The following is a 27,387-nucleotide window of genomic DNA, read 5'->3' as shown; positions in this document are numbered from 1 at the left end:
TTAAACGTATAAATATTGACTAATTTATGACTAATCCTTCCAAGACACATGTGCCTGTAATAGCTAGCTATATACCCAAAGGAGCTGTTAGGCAAAAAGAATAGAAAACCTAATCTTCTTTGGAATTTCAACAGCAATGCAAAAGAAGGACATGTTGGCACTGTTCCCCTCTGTGTCAATCTCCCACTTCTCCCTAAGTCAGCCACAGGAGGCCAGGCACGTGAGCTCAAAGAAGAGGCTGCTCACAGTATTCTGGACGGACTGTCCTACCCTGGAACATAGAGAGACATCCAACCACACCAAACATCTCTGTCTGCAGTCATTACCCAGCACTTAGCAGGAGGGAATCTTTTTTCTTTTTAAGAAAATGCATTAATTCTGGAAGCAAAAGCTTCCTTTGTGGCATTCAGGATACGATGTCTTAACAGGGGAGGCTCAGAGGTCCAGGGGATGGGGCAGCGGAGGCAGGGGGAGGTGTCTGTTTATTTATTCATTTTGTTGTATTTGTTAAATCTTTAATTTAATGGTTTGACATTTATAGAGCTCCCCAGAGCAAAAGCATCAGGCGATTGAGAATTTAGCTGAGGAGGTCACTTATTTGCCATTTTTCATAAACACAAATAATTTCCTTTTTCCCCTCAGCCACACATTCTCTAGCTCATTAAATCAATTTAAGTTCCTAAATTTTTTTTCTCAGGCAAATTGAAGCAAGAGCTCAAACTGTGTACCCCCCGAGGAGTGCTTACCCCAGTGCTGCAGGCCAGGCCAAAATCAGTTTCTGTCAAACAGCCTAACACCTCCTGTTATTATAAAATGAGGGATTGGTAATTGGGGGGTTGGGCCCTGGACTTGCCCGAAAAAGGCCGGCCACAATGGTATGAACCTCAGTCTTACTCCTTGGGTCTGTGTCCCGGCTTTGTGTTTTGGTTTTTTTTGTTTTTCCCACCCACCCTGGAGAACTATGAAAAAGTCAAAACAGATTTCTACTGGGAATTCATGAATAAAGTTGGCGATTCAAATCCAGAGAGTGAAAGTATGTTCTGAACAAAGCCAGGAGGGCTTTCAGACAGAGGCGTAGGAGAGTGTGGATAAAACAGAGGTACACAGATCTCAGGCTCTAAGATCCTCTCAAAGGGCAGAGAATTCTGAGCAAACACAGGGTTTCACCCCAACCCCTTCCCTACGAAACAGGGGTTTTAGGAGACGGACTGACTTGTTGACTATTGAACATGAGTTAGATAACAGAGGTCAGGAAATGAAGTGGAATTTGATGTATTAACTAGGAAGCAGCAGAGGAAGCCAGGCTTGTGTTTTATTTGTTATTATTTCCCTAATATCCTCAATTATGTGGTTGCCATCAGAGGATCGGATCTGTTGCTCATGTAATGGTGTTGTCCCCACTGGTTCTGGACACAGACAGTGAATCCCCTGCCCCAAGGCATCAGGAATAATGTCTGCTTTTTCTCTGTGTTGCCAGGCCTGTCCCAGGCTCTCTATCTTCTCTGCTACATCTCCACAACAGACAGAGACAGCCCATGCCAGCCTCCATGCCTGGGACCCTGCCCAACCCAACAATGCCGGGATCTTCGGCCGTCTTGATGCCAGTAAGTGTTTCTTGCTTCCACGGAGTCTCGCTCTTTGGAAAGCACTAAAGAAAAGCTGATATCTAAGCTGGGAAGAGAGTGCCTTCTTCTGGATGAAGAGCTGAGCGGTGTGCTCCTTTGGGTAGAGTGCCTGGTTGTCTGTTGGTGGTGTCTTGCTGGCTTTCCTGTCCTTCAGTGCTCTCCTAGTGAGGCCTGGCCCCATCTTCCTGGCGGTGACGACGGAGCTGGCCACACCCAGAGGATGGAATTTATCCAAGCACACAGTGTTTTATGACTAGCCCAAAGTCTGTATAGCTTGGGCTATATACAGAGTTTCTTTAACTCCCCAGGGAGCGGTCTAGCCAGGACTCATAGTAACAATTATCATAATAAAAGTAATAACGATAGCGTGAAATGCCTGCTAATATGTAGTCCTGTGTATCATGTAGACATGCTCGCAGCACTTATCGAGTGCTTACCGTGTGTTAGTCTCTCTGTAACCCCTTCATCAACACATGAAACAATGCTGTCAGGTACGTACTATTTCTACTCCCCATTATTTGAGTGAAGAGAGTAAGGCAGGGAGCTTGCTTGGCTGAGAAGCAGCCTAGCTGAGTTCTAAACCCACTGCCAACTACTGCAGGATACGCACCTTCTCTGCTTTCACCGTCCCAACAGACCCGTGAGGGATGCCCTGTTATCACCTCCGTTTTACAGACAAGAAAACTGAGGCACTCTGGCCGAAGCTCGCAGTGAGTAAGTGATGGAGCATCAGGATTCAAATCCAGGTGGTATGACTCTAGAGTCTCTACTTAATCATTTTATAATAATACCCCCCCCCTCCCGAAAATAACCCGCTTGCCTGGAAGGGACTTACAGACTATTTCAGAACAAACTTGCTCTCCTTCCACGGGTCCCCTCCCCGTGCTTCTTCATCCTCCCTGTGTCTGTAATTCAGGGAACATGGTTGGTATCGTTATTCCTGGGGCCACGGGAGTGTTTCAAAGCCCTAGAAGTGGTATGACAAGTCAATGAAAACCCTTCACAAGCGTTTCAGCAATGCCTGGAAGAGCATTTTGGCATTTTTAAGACGTTGTCTACGTTTGTCACTTCGTGTTGCTCTCATCGCACTCCTGTGGGAATGGGATTGCAGTCATTATTGACATGCTCATCTTACGGATGAGAAGCCGAAGGGTGAGACGTCGAAGGCAGCTGCCTGATGTCACACAGCTGTGACAAACCCCATCACAACTCACGCCGAGCAGCTCAGATTCTCGGGAGCAGTTTGCCGATTTATCTGGGTAGAAGCAGAGGGGGACAAGGGCCCGGAGGCCCAAGTTCAGAGAAATGGGCCTGCCTACGATAAGTATTGGATAGTCCTGGCTAGAAATGGTCCTTGCCAAACTGGGCCAGAAGGGACAGATGAGTTACACTGTACCCCCATTGCTCACCTTAAACATCTTCAGGTAAAGGAGAGCAGCACCTTCAGTGCCATTATCCTGGGTTTTATTCACCCCAACCAGCTGCACGAAGACCCCCAGCATAAGCTGCATTTAGACTGTAAATCCCTCTTGTCCAACATTGGTTTCCATTCATAAATTTTATCCATTAACTACAAAATACCATCACATTGACCTTTTTTTCCCCCATTTGAGTAAACTGTACCATTTCCAGGGACAAAGGTGGGCCATGCGCTCAGGGAGCACAGAGAAGAAGTGTCTGGCACTGGTTCCCTCACCTCAAGTCCTTGTGCACCTTGACCTCCTGCTGATGCTTCAGAATAGAATAAAAGATCAGGTGCATGATCAAGAGCCAGGATAGACAGCAGGTCAGGGATGCCATCCCACGTGAGTTCCCAAGCCCATGTCACTGCTGTGGACAGCTGCCATGACAATAGTGTTAGTCTAGAGCATAGATTCTCAACTGGAGGCGATTTTCTCCCCCACAGGTATTTGGAAATGTCTGGAGATTCCGTTGCTCTGTCACAACTGTGGAAAGGATGCTACTAGGATCTGTAGGGAGAGGCCAGGGATGGTGTTAAACATTCTACCATGCACAAGACGCGCCCCCCCCCACCCCTGACACAAATTATTTATTTGGGCCCAAGATGTCAATAGCACATAGGCTGAGAAACCTTGGTTTTGGAGTGACTCTAAGGTGACTAATGAAAACAGTCATAAAACCTCTAAGAAAAGATACCTTAAGAGTCCCTGGTTCGAGAAATCTAAGCCTACTCTTCCTTGTTATCAAGCCTCCTGCTCCTGGGCTAAGATTTTGGCATTTTAAAGCATAGTCTTCCCCTAGAGTTCCTGCCCTGGGAAACCACGATTCCCTTGGTATAAAAGATCAGTGTGTCTGTAGGTGAAGGTGAGATTCTGACCTGATGTGTAGGGCACCCTGCCAGACTGCACACCTCACAAGGTCCTTGGTCGGAAGCAAAATGATGCATTTGTTCATTCATCAATTGATTCACTCATTCCCTGGCCTTGCTGAGCACCTTCTGTGGGTCAAGTTCTGTTCCAGACGCTGAGGATGGAGGATGTGGTGAACAACAAGGCAGGATTTCACCATGTTGTGATTTCCTACCTTGAACATCAAATGTTAACATAATTTGGGAAGAGGAACACTCATGTATCATTACAAAAGCCCAAGGACCTGTGGACGTTTTAGCTCCTGTTTTCTGATTTGTTTCAGGAAGAAAGGAGAAACTCCCAAAAAAAAAAAAAGGTGAAAACCTTTACCTGGATGTTTTACCTATGGTGCTAAATGTTGCTTAGTGTCCAGCAAACCACTCCCATCTTCTGCCTTCTTGATTCTAGTCGCCTCACCCAAGCACAACTGTGGGGCAGAGCCTTATTAGTATAAGGACCAAATTGTTGTCTTGAAGAGACTCTTGCTGAGCCCTTATAATCACTAAGGTGGAAAAATGCAGGTTTTTTTTAGGTAGAAAAATCAGCCTGTTTTCAACATGCTGTTGAATTTGTGAGTCACGGAGTAGAAATAGTCATAGACTGTAACTTTTCCACAAAGTGGGAAATCAGAGGCTACAAGTAAGCTGCTCTCCCATCCTCGTAGTGCATGATGGATAGCTACTTGGAAACTTCCGGACAATCATTGGTGCTTCTCAATGACCTTCCTTCAGGAAACTGAAAGCAAAAGCTCATTTAGACTTGATTGGCCTCTAGGGGAAGGTCACCAATGGGAATTGTCAAATGCCTTTCCAAGTCTCCCATCCTCCAGCCTCTGGAAGTGGGTGTTATAAGTAAAAAGCATTTTGGAGCCATCTTCATCATTTAATGGTTCAAGTACACGGATGTACTTAATAGCACTGAATTGTATGCTCAGACATAGTTAAAAGTGGTAGCGTATTTTACCACAATTACAAAAACAATAATAAAAAATAAAATACCTAGGCTACCTGGAGTGAACATGTATTTTATCGAATTGCTAAGGCCTCAGAAGTTTTTTCTGGAATGCTCTAGAATGTATAGGAAATTCTTCATCAAATAACTCCTTTTGAAGCAGTTTCACACACTGGTCCACTACCAGTTAACTGGTATGCTCTTTCAGGCTCAAGTACAGCTGATGGCACTTTGCTGTGACAGGGCCTGTCTGCCCGTTACTCATGTCATTTAGCGCGCACGTCTGTTACTCGACACATTAATGTAGTAACTGCAGTCTGGCACCTGGGCAGACCCAGCGGGGATTGCAGGGATGGAACTCAAGGACAGCAGGCACCCTACGGGGGCATTCAGCTCAACTTTGACTCTCAACTCTTATCTGTGAGGTTTCTGTCCTCCACTCTTGGAAGAGCTCCAGTGATAAAGAACACTGTATTTTCCAAGGCCACTCCAGCTAACTTTGAGCAGAAACCAGGTTCTCTGGGGCCCCTGGGTGGTTCAGTCAGCTAAGTGTCCAATTTCAGCTCAGGTCATGATCTCACAGGTCATGGGTTTGAGCCCCACATTAGGCTGTGTGCTGATAGCTCAGAGCCTGGAGCCTGCTTCAGATTCTGTCTCCCTCTTTCTGCTTCTACCATGCTCGTGCTCTGTCTCTGCTTCTCTGTCAAAAATCAGACAAACAAACAAACAAAGAAACCAGATTCTCTGAAATTCTTTTTTAATTTTAATTTTTTCTTGTTTCATTTGAGACAGACAGACAGACAGACTAGGGAAGCGGAGCAGAGAAAAAGAACCTTAAGTAAGCCCCCATGCTTGAACTAACCCACCAACCTATCCACTAACTTCTGCTTCCATTTTGGCCTCCTGTAATCTATCTTCCCATTGTGGCCAGAATGATCATTTCAAGAAAAGCTTCCCATTACACCTACACTAAAATCTATACAACTGTCATGGCAAGCAAAGCTTCAGGAAGACTCTTCAGTGCAGGGCCTGATGTGGGGCTCAATCTCACAACCCTGGGATCATGACCTGAACTGAAATCAAGAATTGGACACTCATCCAGGTGCCCCTGGGTTTCTTGAAATTTCTGAACATTGTTTTCTTTCCATCCTTTGCCAAGTGGAAGAGCTTTTGCATTGAAGAATTTGTTTTTTCCTCTTGAGGAAAGTCTAATTATGCTCTGTGTGGTTTGAGTATTAAGTGTACTTGCTTTACTCTAGTTCTTTGAATAGTGCTAAATTTCTGCTACACAGAAAAAAATCAGACACACCCTTTCCCAACTGAAAGAGAGATTTGGCTGTATTTACTCTTTAACAGGGACACCCTGGAGACAAAAATGTCAGAATTCATGCAGGTACTTGAACGATGTTAAATCTAGACCCGACGGCAGGCCGGCGGGACAAGGTTGGAGTGATCCATCACATGTCATCCAGTGCCCCCCGCTGCTTTCCTCACCCACCACAAGGCCTAGCCCTGCTGCGAAGCCAAAAGCTGCTGCCATGTAGGGTCATGACTAGATTTACAGGGAAGGGGAGAAGTGCCAGGGGCAGTAGCTCAAATACCTGTTGGTCATTTTGATTGTGTTCATGAGCTACAGGGTCAAGAAGACCCACCGTCTTTGGGAGCATTACTTTTTAAATTAATGTAATGTGTTTCTTACTGCTAAAATGAGTCATGTATTTGCATAAAACTGAAGGAGGGGGACGCCATGGATAACCTGAGATAACCATTTGGTGGCTGTCTTTCCAGCACTTTTCTATGCATACATTATTCTTTCCAGTTATAAAAAGAAGCATGACTAGTGGCAGTTGGAGTGTTTGCAAAAGTGGAAATAGTCCATACTTTTGTTTTCAAATGTACCATGACAACACGGTTCTTGTTGGCATGGGGCATCTCTGATAGAAAGCCTGGCTCTAGATTAATTCTTTGATGTCCTTGAGTTGGAGGCTCAGAAGTATGTTGCCTACCTTCCCCAGACCACAGTCTCTCTCCAGAGTTATTCAAAGAGATTCTAAATGACCCACTTGAAAGAGAAATGCAGCTTTGTCTGTGACCTAGACTGCTTTTCTCAGACTCTCATTCTGTTGCTTTCCTTTCTCTTAGATGGAGAGACAAATGTCAGTGAACTCCAACCTCCTGGGAATGCAAGGTCCAAATCTCAGCAACCCCTGTGCTTCTCCCCAAGTCCAGCCAATGCATTCAGAAGCCAAAATGGTAAATAACAATTATCATCATCCTTCCATTGTTTCGTGACTTTGTCTTTTGATTTCTACTCTGATTTCCAAATTTCAGTTAAGTTAGGTAGATGGCTCCATCGTTGTTTTTCGGGAAAAGGTCATTTCTGTGGAAAAGCAGGACAGAGCTTGGTTCGCTCTTTGAGGATATTCGTTATTGAAGCATGGCATCAGGTGACCAGGGAACAAGCATTGGATTGGCACATGGCCTTAGTGAAAAGGACATTGAGAAGTCTGGGGAGACCCATAGGAACTGAGGTGGGATGTACCCAAGTAAGTGTATGTTTTCTCATAATGTGAAATTAACAAAAACAATCCAGAGTTTCTCTTCTTCGGGGTGGTCACAGTTTCAGTGCCACTCTTCCTGTTCCCATATCCGTGAAAACAGACATGTGATTTTTTTAAGCACACACGAGTACGGAAATATTTTTCATTTTTTATTATAGCTGTCAGATGTGACGTTAACTCAGAGGATCGCAGCCTTGTTTTCCTGCGGGTAACTGAACCTCTCACTGAAATACATGATTTCAGGTGACAACCTTCGGTGATTTTTAACATACAAGACTTAGTGCGGTCGGTCAGTCTTTTCAATCACAGGGACAGATTTATGCACTGTATTCTATTAAATATTAATAAAAGCAATGCATGTCTGTCTTGGCACCATAAAGCAAATTTGCTGGTTGTAGAGTTACTTGAAGTAGGTCTTTCAGTTTTCATGTAGTTAGACTCTGACACCACAATTAGTAGGGTATCAGATGGCAGCGAAATACACTTAGGAAAGTCTTTAGTGTCTGATATTGGATAAGAATCTTTGCTTCAAGTTAGAGACTTATTCGGTTTCCTGACTGACTGGTGTTGGAGACCGTGTCTGTGGCCGGTGTGAGGATGTTATCGACAGTTCTGAAAAGTAACCATCAGAACCCGGTCGCTTCATTTTTTCAATGGTGGTGAGGTTGTTTGTTTGGGTTTTTTACGCCTGCTTTGGTCACTTTTCTCTTGGAAATTTTACTCATTTGTCTTTCAGCTCCTTGACTCAAGGAAGCTCCTGAATCCCCAGTGTTGGCTACCTTGGGCAAATAAGATCTGTGGTTAAGAGCACGCTCTCCGCCGCGTCACAGCTCCTGTGACGCGCCAGGTGGCACCGGCGTCTTCAGCAAAGCTCGTTAAACCTTTTTGGAATCGGCAAATATTTTTTCAGCCCAAGCCCTCCAGAGCCAAACCAAATACTTGCTGGCAGAGTAAAGTTCAAACTGGCATCTGTTTTGGAGACCAGAGTAATGCCATTTACTTTTTTTTATTTAAGGAAAATAAAAAATGAACTGTGAAGGTACTTACGATAAAAACAAAATTAACTTATTCATCTGCATGAATAAGTGCTCTGGGTCTGAGCATCAGATGCCATCCCCCCAGCTGGATGATTTCTGAATCATCTTGTTTGGTTCAGGGTCTGTAACCCTTTTGAGGGACTTCCCAGACAAATGTTAGATGGATTCTTACACACCGTTCCAAACCGAATTTCCCTGCCGATTGATTTTCACTGGATTATATGCCACCCCTGGACTCCTATCCTTCTCTTCTTACTGACAAAGAGTACTCCAGAGAGTACAGGTTTATAATTATTCCTAGGTATGAAATAAAAACCTATGATATGGCCAATTCTTGTGAGTAACATCAGCGGGAGACAAAAGGAAATTGGTCCGCACCTGTAAAAAAGAGTGTTAGCCCACAAATGTTTGTCGAGTTAAATTTACTGAGCAAGCACACAACTCTGCTGATTCATGCTCTAAGTGGGTGAATATTTCCAGATCCATAATGACCTCCATCATGGAGTTAGGGCTTAGGAACCACAGTTATCTCTCTGTCCTAACCTCCCAGCCCCAATGCCATTATCGCCAATCCATTATTCCAAAGGGGAAAATGGTGGAATTGGCCACTTGTATTTGGGGGAATAGCATTTACTTAGTAGCCTGAAACTGTTTAGTAATTGGATTTTGATGCTTTACTCGGCATCACTCTTCTTATTCTGCATGTTTTATTCACTGGGAAAACAAGCTATTGCCATCTAGTAACCCTACAGCAGTTTCTAGCAGCTTCAGGCTGCTCAGATGAAAAGCTTTTACGAAATACAAAGTAATGGAGGGGAAAAAAATCGTCCATGATTTTAATGTCAGCCAGAGCCTCTCCAGGTTTCTCTGAACTCTGGGCTTTGTTGTTCTATGCCTAATTTTCTTCCTGTGTAAGACGGGAATGGATTCCAGATTTCAACTAAGACTCCTGTTTCACTGTTTTCAAGGACTTTTCCAAAGGTCACACATGGGCTATTGTGATGAATGCACTCTGCGGGGTGTTTTCTTGGAGCACAGGAGAAACCAGAGAGCTGCCAGGGAGCTGCCGTCCACACCGTAACACTGCATGCCTATTCTCCTGGGGACAGCAGTGTCAGAGTGCCTATTTCACACTCTCTATTGGCCACTGACAAAAGCCATCATCCTGGGTCTCTGGTGAAACTTGGAGGTCCTGGAGGTGGACAAAATCTTAAGACAGGGTTGCTGTAGCTCTATAGCTTGGTTGGAAGCTATCTAACTAGTGATGACTCAGTAAGATACAGCCATCTTTCTTGCTGCAAACTGGCCATTTTTATTGTGGAAGAGAGCAGTATAGTGTCTCCCAATAAGCTCGAGTGTGTTAATCTGGGACACCCAGATCAAGAAGCAAGGGCCCTTTTTTTCACTTAATGTATATTGGCACCAACCACTCAACTTCAGTGGACTGAAGTCGCATCTGTCCAAGCTGGTTTTGTCATAATCTGGCAGATTATAATTGTTTCATGGATTCTTTTTCTGAAGAATTAAGCCAGCAGACAAGTGAATATATGCATATTGGATTTCGTTTTGGGGGTCGGAGAAGGCTCAGAGCTGTGAGAGCTGTCCATCTTTCTAGTCACCCAAAGAACAGGTTCTTCCTCTCATCCCTGAGATCTGTGGGTGTCTTCTGTGAAACCCATAGGACACCTGAGGGGCATTTTTGACATTCGAAAGGGAGAGGGAGAAAATGAGGGGGGTAAGCAGACAGAAATAGAAAAGGGGAAAAAGAAGGAGACAGAAAGGGTAGGGGAATTTAAACCAGACAGGGACACGGTCCCAGGCTCTTTTGGGTGTGAGTGATTCTGTAGTGGTGGGAATATGGTGGCCTTAGAGTTGAGTAGATTTGTGTTCATTTCTGTTTGTGAGAATGAGACCAATCCCATCTAGCTTTAAAAGAGGCTTGCTTGCTTGCTTTTTGTTGCTGTTCTTATTGTTGTTGTTGTTGTTTGGTTTTTTTGGGGGGGTTGTTGTTTTTGTTTTTGTTTTTTACCAATAATGGGATTGGAAGTGAAATAAGAGGGCTGGGGGGAAGTTGTCCATATGCCTGTTTTGTGTCTCAGTCATGTTGACATGATTACCATGATGAAACCAACTAAAATGAAGGATGGCCTAGAAACCACTCTCTGGAGAGGGCTGAGGCCACTCTGCCCTGAATTCACCTTCAGTTTAAACAGGGTTAGGGAAATCCAGGGGGTGTTGATACCAAGGAGAAGGTGTGCATGTACAGCTGTGATCTGATTTAGCCTCAGACAGCACCATGACAGGGCTGTTGTCCCCATTTCCTAGTCAAGATAACTGAAGCTCCAAGTGGTTAAAAAACTGGCCCAGTGACACATCACATAGTGAAGGTTAACACACCAGACTCCAATGACAAAGCTTCTTCATCACATATTGACCCTTTAGACAAGAATAACACAGGGGGTGCCTGGGCGGCTCAGTCGGTTAAGTGTCTGACTCTTGATTTCTGCTCAGGTCATGATCTCACAGTTTTATGAGTTACAGCCCTGCACTGGGCTCTGTGCTGACCCTGCAGAACCTACTTGAGATTCTCTCTCTCTGCCCCTCCCCTGCTTGCGCTCTCTCTGTCTCCCTCAAAATAAATAAGCTTAGAAAAATGAAATAAAAAAAGAGTATCACATAGCTTCCAGGTAACAGTAACCAGCAGATTACATCAAATTCATTGGGGTTAATTTATATTTATATACAAATGGGAGATAAGGATGCCAAGGATAGTTTAGACATCCAGATAACCTGGAAAAGATGAGCAGTAGCTGGTAATATGGAATGTCCCCCTTGGTTTAAGCAGAGCTCTGCGGTCTCGCTGACTCGTTCAGCTTCAGTGCCTCTTTCTCCAAACACATTTTTTATTTTATTTTATTTTTAATGTTTATTTATTTTTGAGAGACACAGAGAGACTGGGCATAAGTGGGAGAGAGGCAGAGAGAAAGGGAGACACAGAATCTAAAGCAGGCTCCAGACTCTGAGCTGACGCTGTCAGCACAGAGCCGGACGACGCAGAGCTTGAGCTGAACTCATGAACCGTGAGATCATCATGACCTGAACTGAAGTTGGACACCTAACCGACTGAGCCACCCAGCAGCCCCTTTAAAAAATTTTTTTTAATGTTCTCCAAATATATTTTTAATGTTGGTGTTTCTTATTTTACACGTGTCCCCCTACTACTCAGTTAATTGGGAGTTCCTTGAAGATAATCCTTGCATCATGTAAACTCCTTATGCTGAGAAAGGCCCCATGAATGAGACCTGAATTTAACTAGCTGAGTTGAGTTGAATCAAAATAATGAAAAGGAACCAAACAGTAGCAGTGGAAATGGGGATGGAATGATGCGGGTAAAGGGAAGGGTGGGGCTCAGGGGAGGGTAAAACAAGGCACATGCTACACTAAATAACAAGCTGATAAAGAGTACTGTAGTACATTTGACTTCTTTGAAGGATCGCTGGAAACAACATCTGGCATATTTTTTTTCCCTTGAGAGAAAAGCAATATGTCTGCTCCTTAGAAAATAGAAGTTGGATTAATATTGCCCTCTTAGGAATTGAGAACAATCAATACTAAATGCTATTTCTTCCACTGTGATAGACTAGCTGGGCCGTATTTTGGTTGTTGACTTGTCAATACCTCATTTCTAGTTAGGTTTACAATTTATTAAATGGAGACATAAATATATGCATTAATGAATGACTAAAACAAAAAAAGTTGGAAAGTCAAAGCCTTTTAGAGGTCGAAGGTACTTAGTGAAGACCTTGCCCAAATTCCTCATTTCACAGTGAGGATGCCAAGAGCAAATAAAGGCTAGGGAAATCAGGCCTTCATTTAAACACAAAGATGGGCCCCCAGTTCCAACCCTTGCATTTCTACCCAGCATAAAGCTTTTTTCATCAGCTGTACTGATAAATTGCGAACAGTGTTTCTTTTCTTGGCCCATGGTCTCCTCCTGGCAGATTGGCAGACAAGAGTTAGGGTAGTGTAGTGAGCAATCGTGGTTAAATCTCCACTTTGTTTTGAATGTCAACCTGGGTGTGTTTGTGTTTACCTTTCCCCTCCCTAATTATCGAGCTGGATAACTGTTTGCCTATGGTGCCCCTTGGCCACCCACTGTCCCACAGATAAATCACAGAGAAGCCTGGCTCCTTATGGAGTTGCCTGGAAAGTTTACACACATGAAAAGACAGTCTCCAGGTAACATCTCTCCGGCTCTCTTGAGAAATCCCTCTCTTCAATTTGCCTATTTGCTTTAATCACTCCCAGTTTCACTTCCTAAAAGTCCAGGAATTAAAAAGGAAAAAAAAAAGCAGTGAATGAACAGGCTGTCTGCTTCTCAGAAGCTTTGTGGTGAGGTAGGAAATGCTGTTTGACTCTAAAGAAACTCTCATTAACTTTTGAATCACGCCAGAAGCCATGTGTCCCTGTAGCCAGGGATCAAAACACAATGATAGCCTGAGCCAAGGTGGCCACTTTTCTCAGAATCCTCCTCCCTTGCTGCTGTAAAAAACCACCATCCGGTATGCAGATGAGTAGGAATTATGTAAGAGTCCATGACAACAAAAACAGCAACAGAAATCTATGCCATCACGAACATGAGTGATGGATCTCATTTTAAAGGCAATTTGCTTTCTAAAAACAACCTGGTAGGAAATAGTAACTGTTAACATTAAGTAAGCACTTGTATATATGGCAGAAACTATGTTGTTGTTGTTTTTTAAATTTTTTAATGTTTTATTTATTTTTGAGAGAGAGAGAGAGAGAGAGAGAGAGAGAGGGAGAGAGAGAGACAGCGTGAGCAGGAGAGGGTCAGAGAGAGAGGGAGACACAGAATCCAAAGACAGGCTCCAGGCTCTGAGTTAGCTGTCAGCACAGAGCCCAACGCAGGACTCGAACCCACTAACTGTGAGATCATGACCTGAGCTGAAGTCGGATGCTTAACCGACTCAGCCACCCAGGCACCACTGGCAGAAACTATGTTAAGCATCTTATGTCTTCTCATTTGATCCTCACATCAGTCTGATGAGGGAGATACTATTCCTTTAAAAAAATTTTTTTTTGATGTTTATTTATCTTTGAGAGAAAGAGACAGATTGTAAGCAGGGCAGGGGCAGAGAAAGAAGGAAACACAGAATCCGAAGCAGGCTCCAGGCTCTGGGCTGTCAGCACAGAGCCTGATGCAGGGCTCGACCCCACGAACTGTGAGATCATAACCTGAGCCAAAGTGGGATGCTTAACCGACTAAGCCACCCACATGCTCCAGGGAGATAGGACTCTTAATTTCATTTACTAGTGAACAAACGGAGAGGTTAGGTGACTGGTGAAGAGCATACAAGCTGGTAAAATGTGCTGGAATGTGAACCCAGGCTTTGGGCTCTTAGTCCTGGCTCTAAACCATTATGATTTGCCAGCAGGAGAGGATCATCCTTTGAATTTCTACTAGTAGGGCACTTTCCAAATTGCAAAGCCTTCTGTATATGTATACCACTGGAGCCTCATAGCAACACTGTAAGGTCAATAGGGATATATTACTATCTTCATTTATAGACAGAGAAGTTGAATGGCCTTTCCAGCATCATCCAGTGGCATAACCACACCCTATACCCAATATTCTGTGGTTTTTGTCCTGTTTCTACTTTATCATGCTGTCTTGGGTGTCCCTATGGTAACTTATCCTGAATAGAAGCAAGTTTTTATAAAAACAGAACTCAGTGGTAAAAGTAAGATGAGGCTCAAATTGACAGCTGAGGCCCAGCTACCTATTAGCTTATGCCTATTAGATTCTCTATTCCTCATCAGCTAAACAGAAGAGAGAAGGCTGATGCGTATTTCTGTCTGGCCAGGACAAATGCTGAATTTGAGCTTAGTTATGGTTATTGAAGAATTAAGAGCAGCAATATTTCTCTAAGAATGAATAGAAATCCCAACTTTTTTCTCTTGGCTGAAAGTATACCCCATTCATATGTGTTTGCCAATTTGCCCTTGTAAACTATGGAAAGTTTGATTTAGGACCATATCGTGACATTTTTTGTAAAAGGTAAATGATTCGATTATGAGATCCTTGGTAAGAGCTCGCAACCATGTATTTATATTTCTGCAGAACAGAATAAATTTCTACAGGATTACTTTCCACGTGTGATCAGAACCTCAAATACATGGGATTATGCATTCGATTGTATTTGTTTTGAAAATAAGAATTTGAGAGATTGTCAACTGCCTATGAATCACCAAATTCCAAAGAAGAAAAGGAGCTCAGGAATTATTTTAGCAAAATCCTTTCCCTTTGAGAAACAAAGGCCTGAAGATCAAGTTAATAGCTTGTCCCAGGTCACATAGCTAATTCCCAGAAAGAAGGGGAATTAGAACTCAATTTCTGGATTTTCAAGTTTATAGAACTTCGCATTTCATGTGCTAGGCGGGAATTGGCAGGGAAAGCCATCTGCTAGTTGCTGTGATAGCGAACTTTCTAAGGGGAGTGTTTTCTGCCACTTGGGTAGCAAGGGAATAAAGGCACCTGGGGAGAAAAGGGTCAGTAGGCTTTTCCTTCTTATATCATGTCAACTGGGAACTTAAGCTAACCATTAGACTGCCCAAAGAAATGGGCCCCTTTCTCCATAATTCTTGAAACTGGGGGTTCTTGACCTGATGCCACTAAGCCATTCTAGTCATCATCCAGAGTGTGGATATATACTGAGTATTTCATCTCTTGTCACTTAGGACAAACCGCCTTGATCTTGTCTGCCACCAGGCAAAACCAAACTTCCGCCATCTCTCTGTTTTCCTTGGGTTCCTGGGTCTCCCGTGGGCTTCGGAGGCCTGTGTTGTGCTGATGCAGAGCGCTGGCTGAGCTCGCTGCTCACACACCCCAAAGGGGCTTGCAAGCCTCTTCTCTTGGCTCCCCCCTCCACCCTCAGCAGCAGCTCCTCAGACACACATTCAGACACTCTCCTCTAGGACTCATTGTCTTCCCAGTTTTATTTCTTTCTCTTTCTGTCAGTATCCACCCTGTTTTGGTAACCATGGCAATAGGTGAAACACAATCCCAATGTTTGCTCCCTGCCTCTGTCATCCAGCCCAGCACGCGTATTGCCGGGTCTTGTTTTTGTGTTTGTTTAATGTTCCCAAGCCTGAAGTCAGATGCCTCTGGGCTAGAACACTGCACATGGTCCGGTTCGGAACACCCCCTCTCAGAAAGTTTTCAGGCATGTCTTCTTTGTGTTCTGTGTATGTGTGCGTGTGCGTGTGTCCCTGTCTGCTTTAGAATGTTGTGCAAGTTAAGTTCAGCTTGTGTCAGAGTAGCGGGGGGCGGGGGTGGCGAGGGGAAGGAAATTTTACAAATCTTGTTAATCTTGTGAGGGGGAAGTTCTGCTTTGTAGAGATATATTTTGGTCTTTTTTGTGGAATTTGTATATCTTTCCAAGATTTTTGCCAGCACGACTAATAACGAAAGTTTGCTTTGCACTTTGGGATGATGCCTCTGCCTTGTTTCGGCTTTTTATGTGGCAACTACAGAAAATCTGTCAGAAAATGTGTGCCTTGAGGGGGATGGAAGGTGGGACATTGGGGTGGATGCAAGGGTAATGTCTTCCTATGCTTTGGGATTTTTCTTTTCTTAAAAAACAAAAGAGAGGATTTAATCTTTGGCTGAAAAACTAACGAGCAGTATATTTCCCCTACTGGTGTCCTTTTAAGCTTGCCTTTTTATCCCCTGCTAGGGTGAAAAGCTAGCTGTACTGTGGTACTATAGTATTATATGATTGTTGTTTGCCTTGGTATAAATATGATGAATCAAGCGCTAGGTTCTCAGAATGGCTAAGCCCCACACAATAACAAATGTCAAGTATTTTTATTTCGAAACGGTCTTTGCAGTCACCAGAACTGAAGGTGTGTGTGTTTAAGGAAGATGAGATTTTCATCCAACTGTGGCCTTGGGTCCTAGAGATGAAAAGTGGAACCAAAGAGGCAGGGTAATAATGTGATTTCAGTAGCCAGCCAGGATCTGAAGTGTAAGAGGGAGCAGGTACACACTTGGGTAGAATTTCAGAGTTGGCAGGTGTTTCTTGCACCCTTTCCGGAACATCCTTCTCTCTTCTGGCACCTCACATGGGAATGCACCGGTGTCTCCATGGTGCCGCAGGGCACAGTCTAGTCCTGTGTCCCTCCCAGCCTTTCCTGCTCCACTCAGCCCTACACACCAGGGTCTCTCTCTGAGCCTAGCACTTTCCTGAAAGCTTTTTGCTCTCTCTGGCTGCCTCATTTGTCCTATCATGGTTCCTTCACCTCTGCAAACTTCACTCCTTTTTTTTTTTCAAGACTTCGCTTAAATGCGTCTTTCCTGTGTATTCTTCTCAACTCCCTCGGGTAGAGAGCAGTCACCTCCTGGAAGGGTAGACTCCATTTGTACCTTGTTTATCTCTTCCTTGTGGCGCTTTATGATGTGTCATTGTCTGTGTACCTGCCTCACCTGCTGACTGTGAGCACTTAGAGAACAGAGACTAATTTGATTCCACTCCATGTCCCCAGGTCAGCATCTTTCCTGCATGTCCTAGGTGCCTAGTAAACATTTGTTGATCGAATGAATGAGGAAAATTTTGATAAAAGATGTCATCCCACGCTGTGGGCTTCTTAAGTTTTTTTTAAGTTCCAGGGATAAGGCAGGACTTAACTTAGATGATTGATGTACAGTGATAGAATCTAGGACCCATCACAAGTGGATGGGAGAGACATTTGAGCAGGTGAGAATCCTTCCTACAATTTCCTAAATGCTTGCATTGGTCTGTACCTGGGGCTCTGCCGGCCACAGCCGAAAGCAGCTCTCCAGAGAGGTCCCATGAGAGCCCTCGGGGCCCATTGTATGGTACCTTCTACAGGTGAGATGTCTTTATATTAAGGTGCTGTGATACTTCAGTATTGAAATCCCTTTGATTCAGGCCCAAGATGTTAGTACTTTTTTAAATACATAAATTCATGAATTCCAATGGACTTTTGGTCAAAAATCAATGCATAGTGGCAAAGTTTTGGAGATATGTTAAAATGAAAATATTCTTTTCTTGTTTCCCTGTTCATATATGTAATATATCAAAATTAGCTCATACTGAATATATACTTTATACCCTGTTTTTAAAAAATTTCAAATATTATGAGCATTTTCCCATATCAAGTGTCTTTTGAAAACATTTTAATAATTATATGATTTATCTTACAAGTGTCCCATACAAATTTTAACTTTCTTATTTTATTTCTGGATTTTCTCTACTCAAAAAAGAACACTTTGATTATTAAAATAAATTTAAAAAACCGATCTGAAATCATTGAATTACCTCTTCGATTATTTCCATAGGATAAATCCCAAGGATTAGGATTACTGGGTCAAAGAGAAATAAACATTTAAAAATCTTTGTATATATACACTGCAAATTTTCTTAAAATTTATACTAATTTTCATTCCTGTCTGTAATACAGAATACCTACCTTATGGCATTTTCACAAGTGTTAATTAAGCATTATCATTTTTAAACAAAATCTTTGCCACTTTTTGTTTGCACTTGTTATGAGTCACAAAACATCTTTTTCTATATTTGTTGGCTACTTGCATTTCCTCTTTGATACATTTCTGTACTTTCCGCATCAATTTTTCTTAATTAGAGCTAGTATTGGAATCCAGGGGGGAAATGATGAAGCGGGCTGTCCTATTTTTACTGCATTTTTCAAATTCTTATTAACTAGCTGGCTTTCCAACCCTACCTTACCCATTACAGGTTTGTTTCTAAGACCTTAAAATACATTTCTTAAAATATATTTAGTAGTTGTTTTGGTTGTTTCGCTTGGTTTACATGATTTTGCTTGGAAGCGCAGTGTTTTGAGAATTTGAAAAAAAATTCTACCAATGTTTTCTGGTTTTCATAGTATTCAACTTATTTATTACAAACATATTGACTTCCCTAGGAATATAAATGTGGCTCTGCCACATTTTCTGTGTTTATCTAGCTCAGCCTTTATCTATTTAAATATATATCTGAGTATCTTAAATAAACTGAAGATCCGTCTATGTCTTTCACATTTACCTGAGGCAGGATTATGTGGATCCTGCTTTTATCCCTGCAAATCAACCTCTGACCATTTCATTTCACCAGTCACTGTGTAAGTAGATGGATCTATATCGATTAAACTTTATCATCATGACTGGATGGTTAAATGTCGCTGATTCTGTTCTCCGGCAAGAAAGTTAAACAGAAGATATTAAACAGCTTGCGTCCCATGGGGTGATATTAATGGAGTATTATTTTAAGGTTGAGTGAGTCTTCTGGTAACCAGAGTGTAACCTCCTTACTAGTGCATAGGCTCCCTAAAGGGAGGAATCTGAACACCTATAACATATTTGGCACAAATGATCCCTGTATCAGATGAATGAATATGAGTAACTAATTATATAATAATATGAAACACGCATTGAGCATGGGCCACGTTACTGTGTGATTTCTGTGTCATAAAGATTTAGGAAGGCACTGTACATAAAGTCCTTATACACTTGGCATTTACATGTATTATCTGACTTAATTCTCACAACTATCCTATAGAGATCACACCCCTGTTTTTACACAAATGACTTGATGTATAGTGCCCAAGGTCACTCAACCAGCAAATGGCAGACCAAGGACTTAAACTCCCCTCCATGCTAGGTCTTTGCTTTGGCAACCTAAAAATGACATGGTGACTGGATTCTAGCAGGGATGGAAGCATGGATACAGCAAGAGTCAACTGGCAAATATTTATTAGTAGTGTCAACTAGCCACTAGGCCTCCCTTTTATTGTTTCTTAACAGTATGCCCTTGCCATTCCTGAGGGCTTTGCCTGGCATTATTGTGAATCTCCAAATGCACGCATGTGGCACATCATTTCCTGCACCCAGGGCAATAAGCAGAGAACAAAACCAAATTGTAACCCTGCCTCTGAATGGAGGGCCAGACTGACTGTCAAATCCCCACCCAGAGTAGCAAATGCGGTTCAAATCTGTGCCCCTGCAGAAGTTCACATTACTATAGGTCGTGGAATTGGAGGGTTAGTTTTTAATATTTGAAACCGTGAACATTAAATTGGATAATACCAAGTCTTGATATCTTTAGCAATAATGTTAATAATGACTTCTATTCATATTTTAAGTTCTGCAGAACATTTTCATACCTTCCACCTAGACTATCAAGCTAGTCTCTTAAGGGAGCCACGGGTGTCAATTGGAATTAACAATAAGGTGGTTTTTCATTTTCTTTTTCTCTTTGAGTAACAGAATGGAGCATTAAGAACAAAGACCTGAGAATCAAACCCTAGCTGCATGGCCTGGTTGCCTAACCTTTCTGTTCTTCATTTACTCATCTATAAAATGGGGATAATGGTAGGGCCTCTCCTAGAGATTAAGGGTTAAATGAGGTAATACAGGGAAAATATTTGGCACAGCACCTGGCACATATTATTCCTTCTCTATATATACATTTCTTCTCTTTATTCCTGCTTCAAAGGGTACCTCTCTGTATTCTATTGGTTTAGTTCATGATGGGTAAAACCTTCTTGTCCAAAGTCCATAGTCTGGTAGAGAACTGAAGCTAAGAGAGATTAAATACCTCACCTTTGATCCCCCAGCAAAGTTGTGGTAAGCTCAGTTCTAGAATTTAATTCCTAGGTTTGATTAATGCACTAAATTACTATAATTTTTATAGATACCTGACTAGAGAAGCCCTATGGGAGTTAGACAGCTGTTGCCTTGAATACACCGATTAATCGAAACACGTAAAAATAAAGATGACTTTTAAAAATGTTTTTAAATAGTTAAATAATTATTTTAGAGTTCAGTGCGGCACATTTCCAACTTTCCAACACCTGTTATTGTTTCACGGTTTGTTAGTTCCCACACATATGAATATGAAAATATTCTATGACATTAAAATATCAGAGCTGAAATTACCCAAAAGAACAAGGCTCACCAAGAAATATATGTGACATTCCATTGCCTAAAATAGACTCTTACTATGTCTGTACAAATTGCCTTAAATTATACAAATATTTGGGATATGTCTAGCCATGAGACACAGCTACGTACCTTAAAACGACATGAGGAGTGCCATGCCAACTTTTGGCATTTAATTTTTTCCAAAACACCTAGAACCATTATTGGTTTGAATGAGAGCATCTCTTATGCTCTGCAGATGGGTTTGGAAGAAGTGCTAGGGAAGGAGAGAAAGAGTCTCCTCTCGGTCCCTTGCAGGGAGGTAGTTGGGTCTCCAGGACATGGGTAAGAAGGCTCTTTGCCAACATGCACTTCGGAACAACCATAGCTGATCACAGAGTGTGAAGACCTGATTATTTTCCAATCTGATGAATGAGTCCAGCTGTTCCGTAGGCCAGTATGGGGTATGTGAGAACATGGGATCACAGCAAAAGCATGTTTATCTCACTCCATCATTGCAGTGCACTTTATCTCCTGGGAATTTTCTTAAAGAGTAAGTCTGGACAGTCATGGCTTAATGACCAAGGGCTCTACAAGAGGGTGTTCCTAAGTTCCAGTTACGCAAAAACAGGTCCTGCATTTGTAGGGAAAGATAAGCTAAAGAGCCGTGCATGTTCCTCAGACAAAGATAATTTGTCACATCACCACCATTAATCTCTTAGTTCCTGGCTCACTTGGTTCCAAGAGATCTGTTTTATAGATTTATTATATATAAAGCAATGTCTTTACCAGTCCACTGAGCAGTCAGTTCATTTGTTCATCATTTCATTCAAAAATCTTTATTGAGCACCTCTAAAATGCCCATATTATACTAGGTTTTGGGGGATCAAACAGCAAATAAGACATAACTCAAGCTTTAGGAACTTACAGACCCCAAGTGAGTATGTTGTGATAAATAGTATAATAAAGACTAGTACAAAGCATGTGCCTCATTTGCCTTCATGGCAATGGCCTCCAGAGGGGGCCCTCCAGGAAGACCTCTCAGATGATTATGCTCCTGTATTCTCCAATCAAGTGGCCACTCCCCACATGTGGTCATTTAAATGTTAAGTTCATCAAAATAAAAAAAAAATTTGACATACAGTTCTGAGTTGCAATAACCACATTTTGAGTGTTCAGTAACCACATGTAGCCAGTATCTATCATGTTGTACGGCAGAGATAAGGAACATTTCCATCATCACAGAAATTTCTATTCAACAGCCGTGGTCTAAACTGATTGGATGGTTGGGAGGGGGAGGGTTTTCCAGCGAGAATAAACAGGGTAAAACCAAGCCTGGAGATACTGAGGAAGAAATGACATTTAAAAGATTAGCTATTAAAAAAAACAATTATTTAAAAATTTTTATATATACATATATATTGATTCAAAAAGCATTTATTATGTTACAGCTGTGGATTTTGCAAAAATGCGTAAGACAAAATGTCAGCCTCTAAATAACTTACATATGTATTGGTGAGGTAGGAACCATAAAATATTACCAAAAATCTGTATCTTGAGTTCAAAAGAGACTGATAACTGGGAGTTAGGGAAGAGAATTGGAAGATGGGGCAGGTCTTCAAGTCTTTATGAAGTCGTTGCTTTTGATCTGGGTCTCGAAGAGCTGTGAGGATTCAGAAAGGGAGGTGGAGCTAAATTCCTACCCTGGAGTAAGAACATTCAGGTTTCGTGCAGTTATTCCAGCGTTAGGGTTCAGCAAGCAACTGAGAAGCTGAGGGCTCTCCCCACTGGCATATTCATTAATGTCTTTCTACTAAGACTGCCACTTATACAATGGGGAGCTTATTCGGCTGTGCCAACTTACACGGAATAGTCTCCCTTCTAAATGGTGTTAGCATGGATTAGCTTAGGGAAGCCTGAGCCAGATCTTGTTTGCATTAGGTGGCTGAAAAAAGGATTGGGGTGTGGGGGGGGGTGGGTATTAAGGATTATGCAAATCACTGGCAATACGTAGGCTGGACACTAGAGACTTCTGTAAAAGCAGCTTTTATATGCCAATAGGTGAGGGACCTTGGAAGCCGGTGTAGGCGTATTTTGGGGCAGATGACGTAGGCAGATCCAATGAAAATATCAGTAAATGCTTCTGTACATATATACATCCAGTCTTAATCAGATCTCATGAAACTCATTCTGGCCAGGTATTCCCTGAACTTACAAACAGTGACCACTTTCCTTCTATGTTTGATATTTTTCCTTTGCTGGAAGTGAGGCTTATCACAAAAGCCACCCATCCTTCCATTTCTAGGATTATGATGTACTGTGTTGTTTGGGAAACACTATTCTGAGGACTGTGCATGAAGGAAATAGTCCAGCCTCCCAGAAAGAGAAGGATCTGAGAGGGTGACTGAAAAGTTCTCCTTCACAAAAGCTATTCTGATGTGTGCTGAGATTCAGGTTGAGATCAGCTCTTTAGAAACTGTGTGTGAAATAAAGTGAAAAACAGTTCTGCAGATCCCTGTTTAAAATATCCTTTAAAATGGGGTAATATAAGCTCTCTTCTCTGTCCTTTGCCAGAAGAAAACCCTTCCAGAATGTCTAATGCTTTTGAAAACAAAAAGGCAACTGGAAAGATGGCATGAGTGATTGGGGGGGAAAGGAGAATTTTTTTCCCCATTATCCCTTGATAGGTAATTTCTGAAATTTATTTAAAAGTAGTTTGATATCGATGCAGGAAAAAGAAATTCAAAAGAACAATATTCTATTTTTATGCTTTGAGCTTCTCAAGACCAGGAAGACATTATGAACACCTTACCTGGCTACACAGTGGATTTTCTGCACACTTGTTCAATCAACTGATTTCTATTTGACTAAAGGTTGTTGAGTTACCAAAAGCGCCACGGGGTTGAGCAGATTTTAGGGCCGCCTTTAACTCCAAGGTGGATCTTCTGCAAATAATTCTACCAACGGCAGGCCGGACTCTCACACAGGAGTGGTGTTCCCAAAGTGAGTTTAAAAGTCAGTCATTCAGAACTCAAAACACAGATTTCCTCACAAGAAATGTCAGAGATGGTTACTTTCCCAGGGCTGCCCACAAAAGCCTTTTATTCTATAATGTATCTGAGACTGTCTCCATGTGTTGAGAAAAGAATGGAGTAGTATGGGACAGGACACACACACACACACACACACACACACACACACACACACACACTGCATCCCGAGGGACAGCACTTGTTATTTGCTATGGAGTCAGCCACCAGGGCTTCAGGGAGAAAGAAAGGAAACATGTTTCTCCCTGAGGAGAGCCTATCTCTGAAATTATCCCTGGTCCAGCCTTTTGTAGAGTGAACCTTTATCACTCAAGTTATATTACTTTTTTAAAATGACAGCTCCATACTTCTAGAATTAGGTGTGTTTTGAACTCTCTCTTCTTTTATTATTGTGGGCTCCGTAATGACTAGTAATGGTCATTACTAGATTTAGAAACCAGGGGAGTGATGATCATATGACCATGGAAATCAACGTCCCTGGGATTCGTCATTAGCAAAGGCACGCATCTCCTACCGACTTAGATATTGACATTTTCATAGCTCTTAAAAATAGCCGCAGTGTGCCATTCTCACTTTTGATTGATATACGGTGACTTTTTGATGTCTTAGCAATTGATTGATTGATTCCTTTTAGCATCAAAACCAAAGACAAGAGTGATGGGGATGACCTAGAGAAAGGTGAAATCTCTCCCCTGTGAGGGTTGAACTAATTGAAGCAATTCTATATGCTTGCTTCATCTTAGAAGATAAGCCCTTCATCTCCTCTTCGTCACTAATGACACCAACATTTGCTAATATTTTTGCCCACCTAGAAAGTGTATCTGTGATACTTTAAAACCTAAATTACTATGCCTGCAACCTTAATGACCTGTAATGATATAGTCGGGAAATTTTCAGCCAGGATCCTAGACTGTTGCTCTTTCTTCTTTTGCTTTCACTATACGAGAGTTAATTCTTGGATGGCAAAGTAGACCCTAAGGTACTGTGGCTACTGTTGTTCATAGTAATCAAGCATATCTTTGAAAAAAAAAAAAAACAGGAAAGGGGACATTGGAACACGTAGGAAACTGATTTGTTTCTGTATTTGTTTGTTAGAGCTGCCACAACAAAGCACCACAGACTGGGTGGCTTGAACAGCAGAAATTTACTATCTCACAATTCTGGGGACTAGAAGTTCAGGATCAAGGTGTCAAAGGAATCTGCTGGTTCTTCTGGGGTTGGGAGGGGGCGGGGACGGCCTTGTACCAGGTCACTCACCTAGGCTTGCATAGATGGCCACCTTGTGTGTCTTCACGTGATCTTCCTCTGTGTATCTGTGTCCTGATCTCCTCTTCTTAGAAGGACGCCCGTCATGTTGGCTTAGAACCCACCCATATGACCTCATTTACCTTAATTACCGCTTTAAAGGTCCTATGTCCAAATTTGGCTATATTCAGAAATACTGTGGGTTAGAACTTCATGATATAAATTGAGGAACAAGGGAGGGACACACAAGTTCAGTCCATAAGTCTCCAGAAGCAATCCAAAGGCTACCTAAACCTTAAAATGTTAAGCAGAACACTGACCAACAGTTCGTGATTCCCCTTTGCCGAGCCAGATCTCTAATTCTGGGCAAGTTCTGTGCGAACAGTGAAGCCTGACAGCACTGTGTGGGCCTCGACAGTAAAGAGCTCTTCCTTGATGAGCAGAGCTTGCAGACTGACTCATTCCTGGAGCTTAAGAGCAGGGCTAGGACAAAGAGACAAGAGAGGTGTCCAGGGTACAATTTAAGAAAGCATTCACTCTTGGGGCCGGGCAATGACTTTGCACCGAAGCATTTGTTTGAGTCTGAGAGTGAGTATTCCCTTAAACCTTTCCCCTGGCCTCTCTCTGGCCTCACCCTAGTCCCAGCACTCCCCGAGAGGAAGGCGAGAGCTGAGTGTCATTCACACAGCTCTCTCAACCATGTTCTGGCAAACGTGTAATATTTAAGTAGTATTAACTAGTATTTCAGAAGTAGACTGAAAGTGTAATGGCTAACAGGGGTGGAGGGAGGAATTATGCGTCCTGAGTCCTTCCCTCGTTGCTAGCGACAGCCTCCAAACCAGGAATAGGTTTTGGAGTTCCTGTGTCTTATCTCTACATTCGTAACCCACTAGGTTTCTTGGTCTTCTTTGGCCATAGTCTCAGTCACGTGCTCAATGGTCTAAGAAAAGCATGGAATTTGGGAAGTGGGTCAGTGCCCCTCCGCACGAGTCTGTGCTCAGGCTCAGAACATGCTGCAGTCTGCCATATTGTATCATCAGTGCTGTGATCCTCCCTGAAGTGCCCAGCTGTACTCTGAGAGCTGAGAAGGAACACACGCACGCTTACCTCTGCCTGTGGCTGTTGCCTCTGCTGTGAACTTGAGAAACCTGTTTCTACTGCAGCAGAGCAGAGCCCGGTGGCCCAGGGTAGATGGTGTATGCTGCTGGAGCACGCTGCAGCTCTGGCCTTGGCAGGGAGCTGTCTAGACAGGGGAGAGAGCGCGAGAGCGAGAGCGAAAGACAGAGAGTTCTCCCCTCCCCCTTCCCCCCTGCAGCCATTGATCTGACCACTGAAGCGATACTGATGTTTTTCTTCAGAAGCGGCATGATCAGTGGGGCAGTGAATGCTGCTGTTTTCCAAGAGGCCAGGGAGGACAGTTCAGCCCAGTGCTTCCAGGATTAACATTTCCATGTTTCAGGACACTTCGGCTCTCCCCTTTTGCCCAAGAACACAGGAACGCGTACTTCTGAGAGCCCGCACAAGTGCTCCCAGAAGACCAGCCCCTTGCTAGCTCGGTGCCTTGGTGTGGGTCTGTACAGCCTTACTAAATATTCCTATTCTGAGGGGAAAATGAAAGCTATCTCTACCCTTCCATCCGACTATTACAAATGTTGCTGTAGAATTTCCTTTAGAACTTGGTCTCTGGGGGGATTCATAGCTAATTTCACAAAGGGCCCTCTTTTTTTTTTTTTTTTTAGCTTTATGGGAGAATTTTACCATTTATATTGGCAAAAATAAATTAGCTAGTTATGTGAGGGAAAAGAAATTTCGCTTAGAAGGAAAGCCTGCCTGTAACTTTCTCTTTCTATCATGCCACATAGGGCAACAAGGAGAATTATGTTCAGCGTGGCATCTTCTGGAGCAGCCCATTTTAACACCACAAAGCCTACTGGGGTCCCTCAACCTGCAGCATTAGTATCACCTAAGAGCTTGTTGGAGATACAGGATCTCTGGCCCCACCTCAGACTTACTAGATGCAAGCCTCCGTTTTCATAAAATCCTCATGGTGGTCAGAGGCACATTAAGTTGTGAGGAGCCTCTGACAATGGGACTCCTGAATCTAAGGAGATTCTGGCCCAAGGCAGAAATGGTTGGATTACCCAAAAGCTGCTAACGAACATTAGCAGTTGTGTCACAGAAGATATTGTTTTCCCTGTCTGGTCCTTTTGTGATTGCCCCCTGACTTACCCAATCTTTTTAAGACCCCTTCAGTTTCTAATGAAGCTTAATTGATGAGCTCTGTTTGTGAAAAGCTCAGGCCCTAGTAAGTACACACTCCCACTGGGTACACAACTAAATAGTTTATGAGGTAATTCGTATTTTAATGTCTTGACTAATGAGCTCTTTCAGTAATGAAATCTCCCGAGAAAACGTTAGTGGTTCACAGACATTTCTTAGGATTCTACCAAGGAAGCTGATAAACCTGGAAGGCTTAGGCTGCAGTGTAGAATATAGTTCTAGTTCAAAAAAACTCCAATCATTCCCTAAAAAAAAATCAAAGGTTTTTCCTTTAATACCTTATTTGCTA

At 42.7% G+C, this 27,387-nt stretch overlaps 1 protein-coding gene across 2 annotated transcripts in view; it reads left to right on the top strand.

Moving 5' to 3' along the window:
- The window catches only part of CREB5 (cAMP responsive element binding protein 5), a 392,449-nt gene that overhangs the window by 294,728 nt on the left and 70,334 nt on the right, over window positions 1-27,387 (top strand). For both annotated transcript variants that reach the window (XM_029925818.1, XM_029925819.1), the window contains 2 exons: window positions 1,478-1,604; window positions 7,088-7,198. In XM_029925818.1, the coding sequence (XP_029781678.1) occupies window positions 1,478-1,604; window positions 7,088-7,198 (238 nt within the window). The remainder of the gene's footprint in view (window positions 1-1,477; window positions 1,605-7,087; window positions 7,199-27,387) is intronic.

The sequence above is a fragment of the Suricata suricatta genome, chromosome 2 (genome assembly GCF_006229205.1).
Source record: "Suricata suricatta isolate VVHF042 chromosome 2, meerkat_22Aug2017_6uvM2_HiC, whole genome shotgun sequence".
Classification (NCBI taxonomy): domain Eukaryota; kingdom Metazoa; phylum Chordata; class Mammalia; order Carnivora; family Herpestidae; genus Suricata; species Suricata suricatta.
Note: the sequence above shows the minus strand (reverse complement) of the source record. Positions and strands in the feature narration are given on the sequence as shown.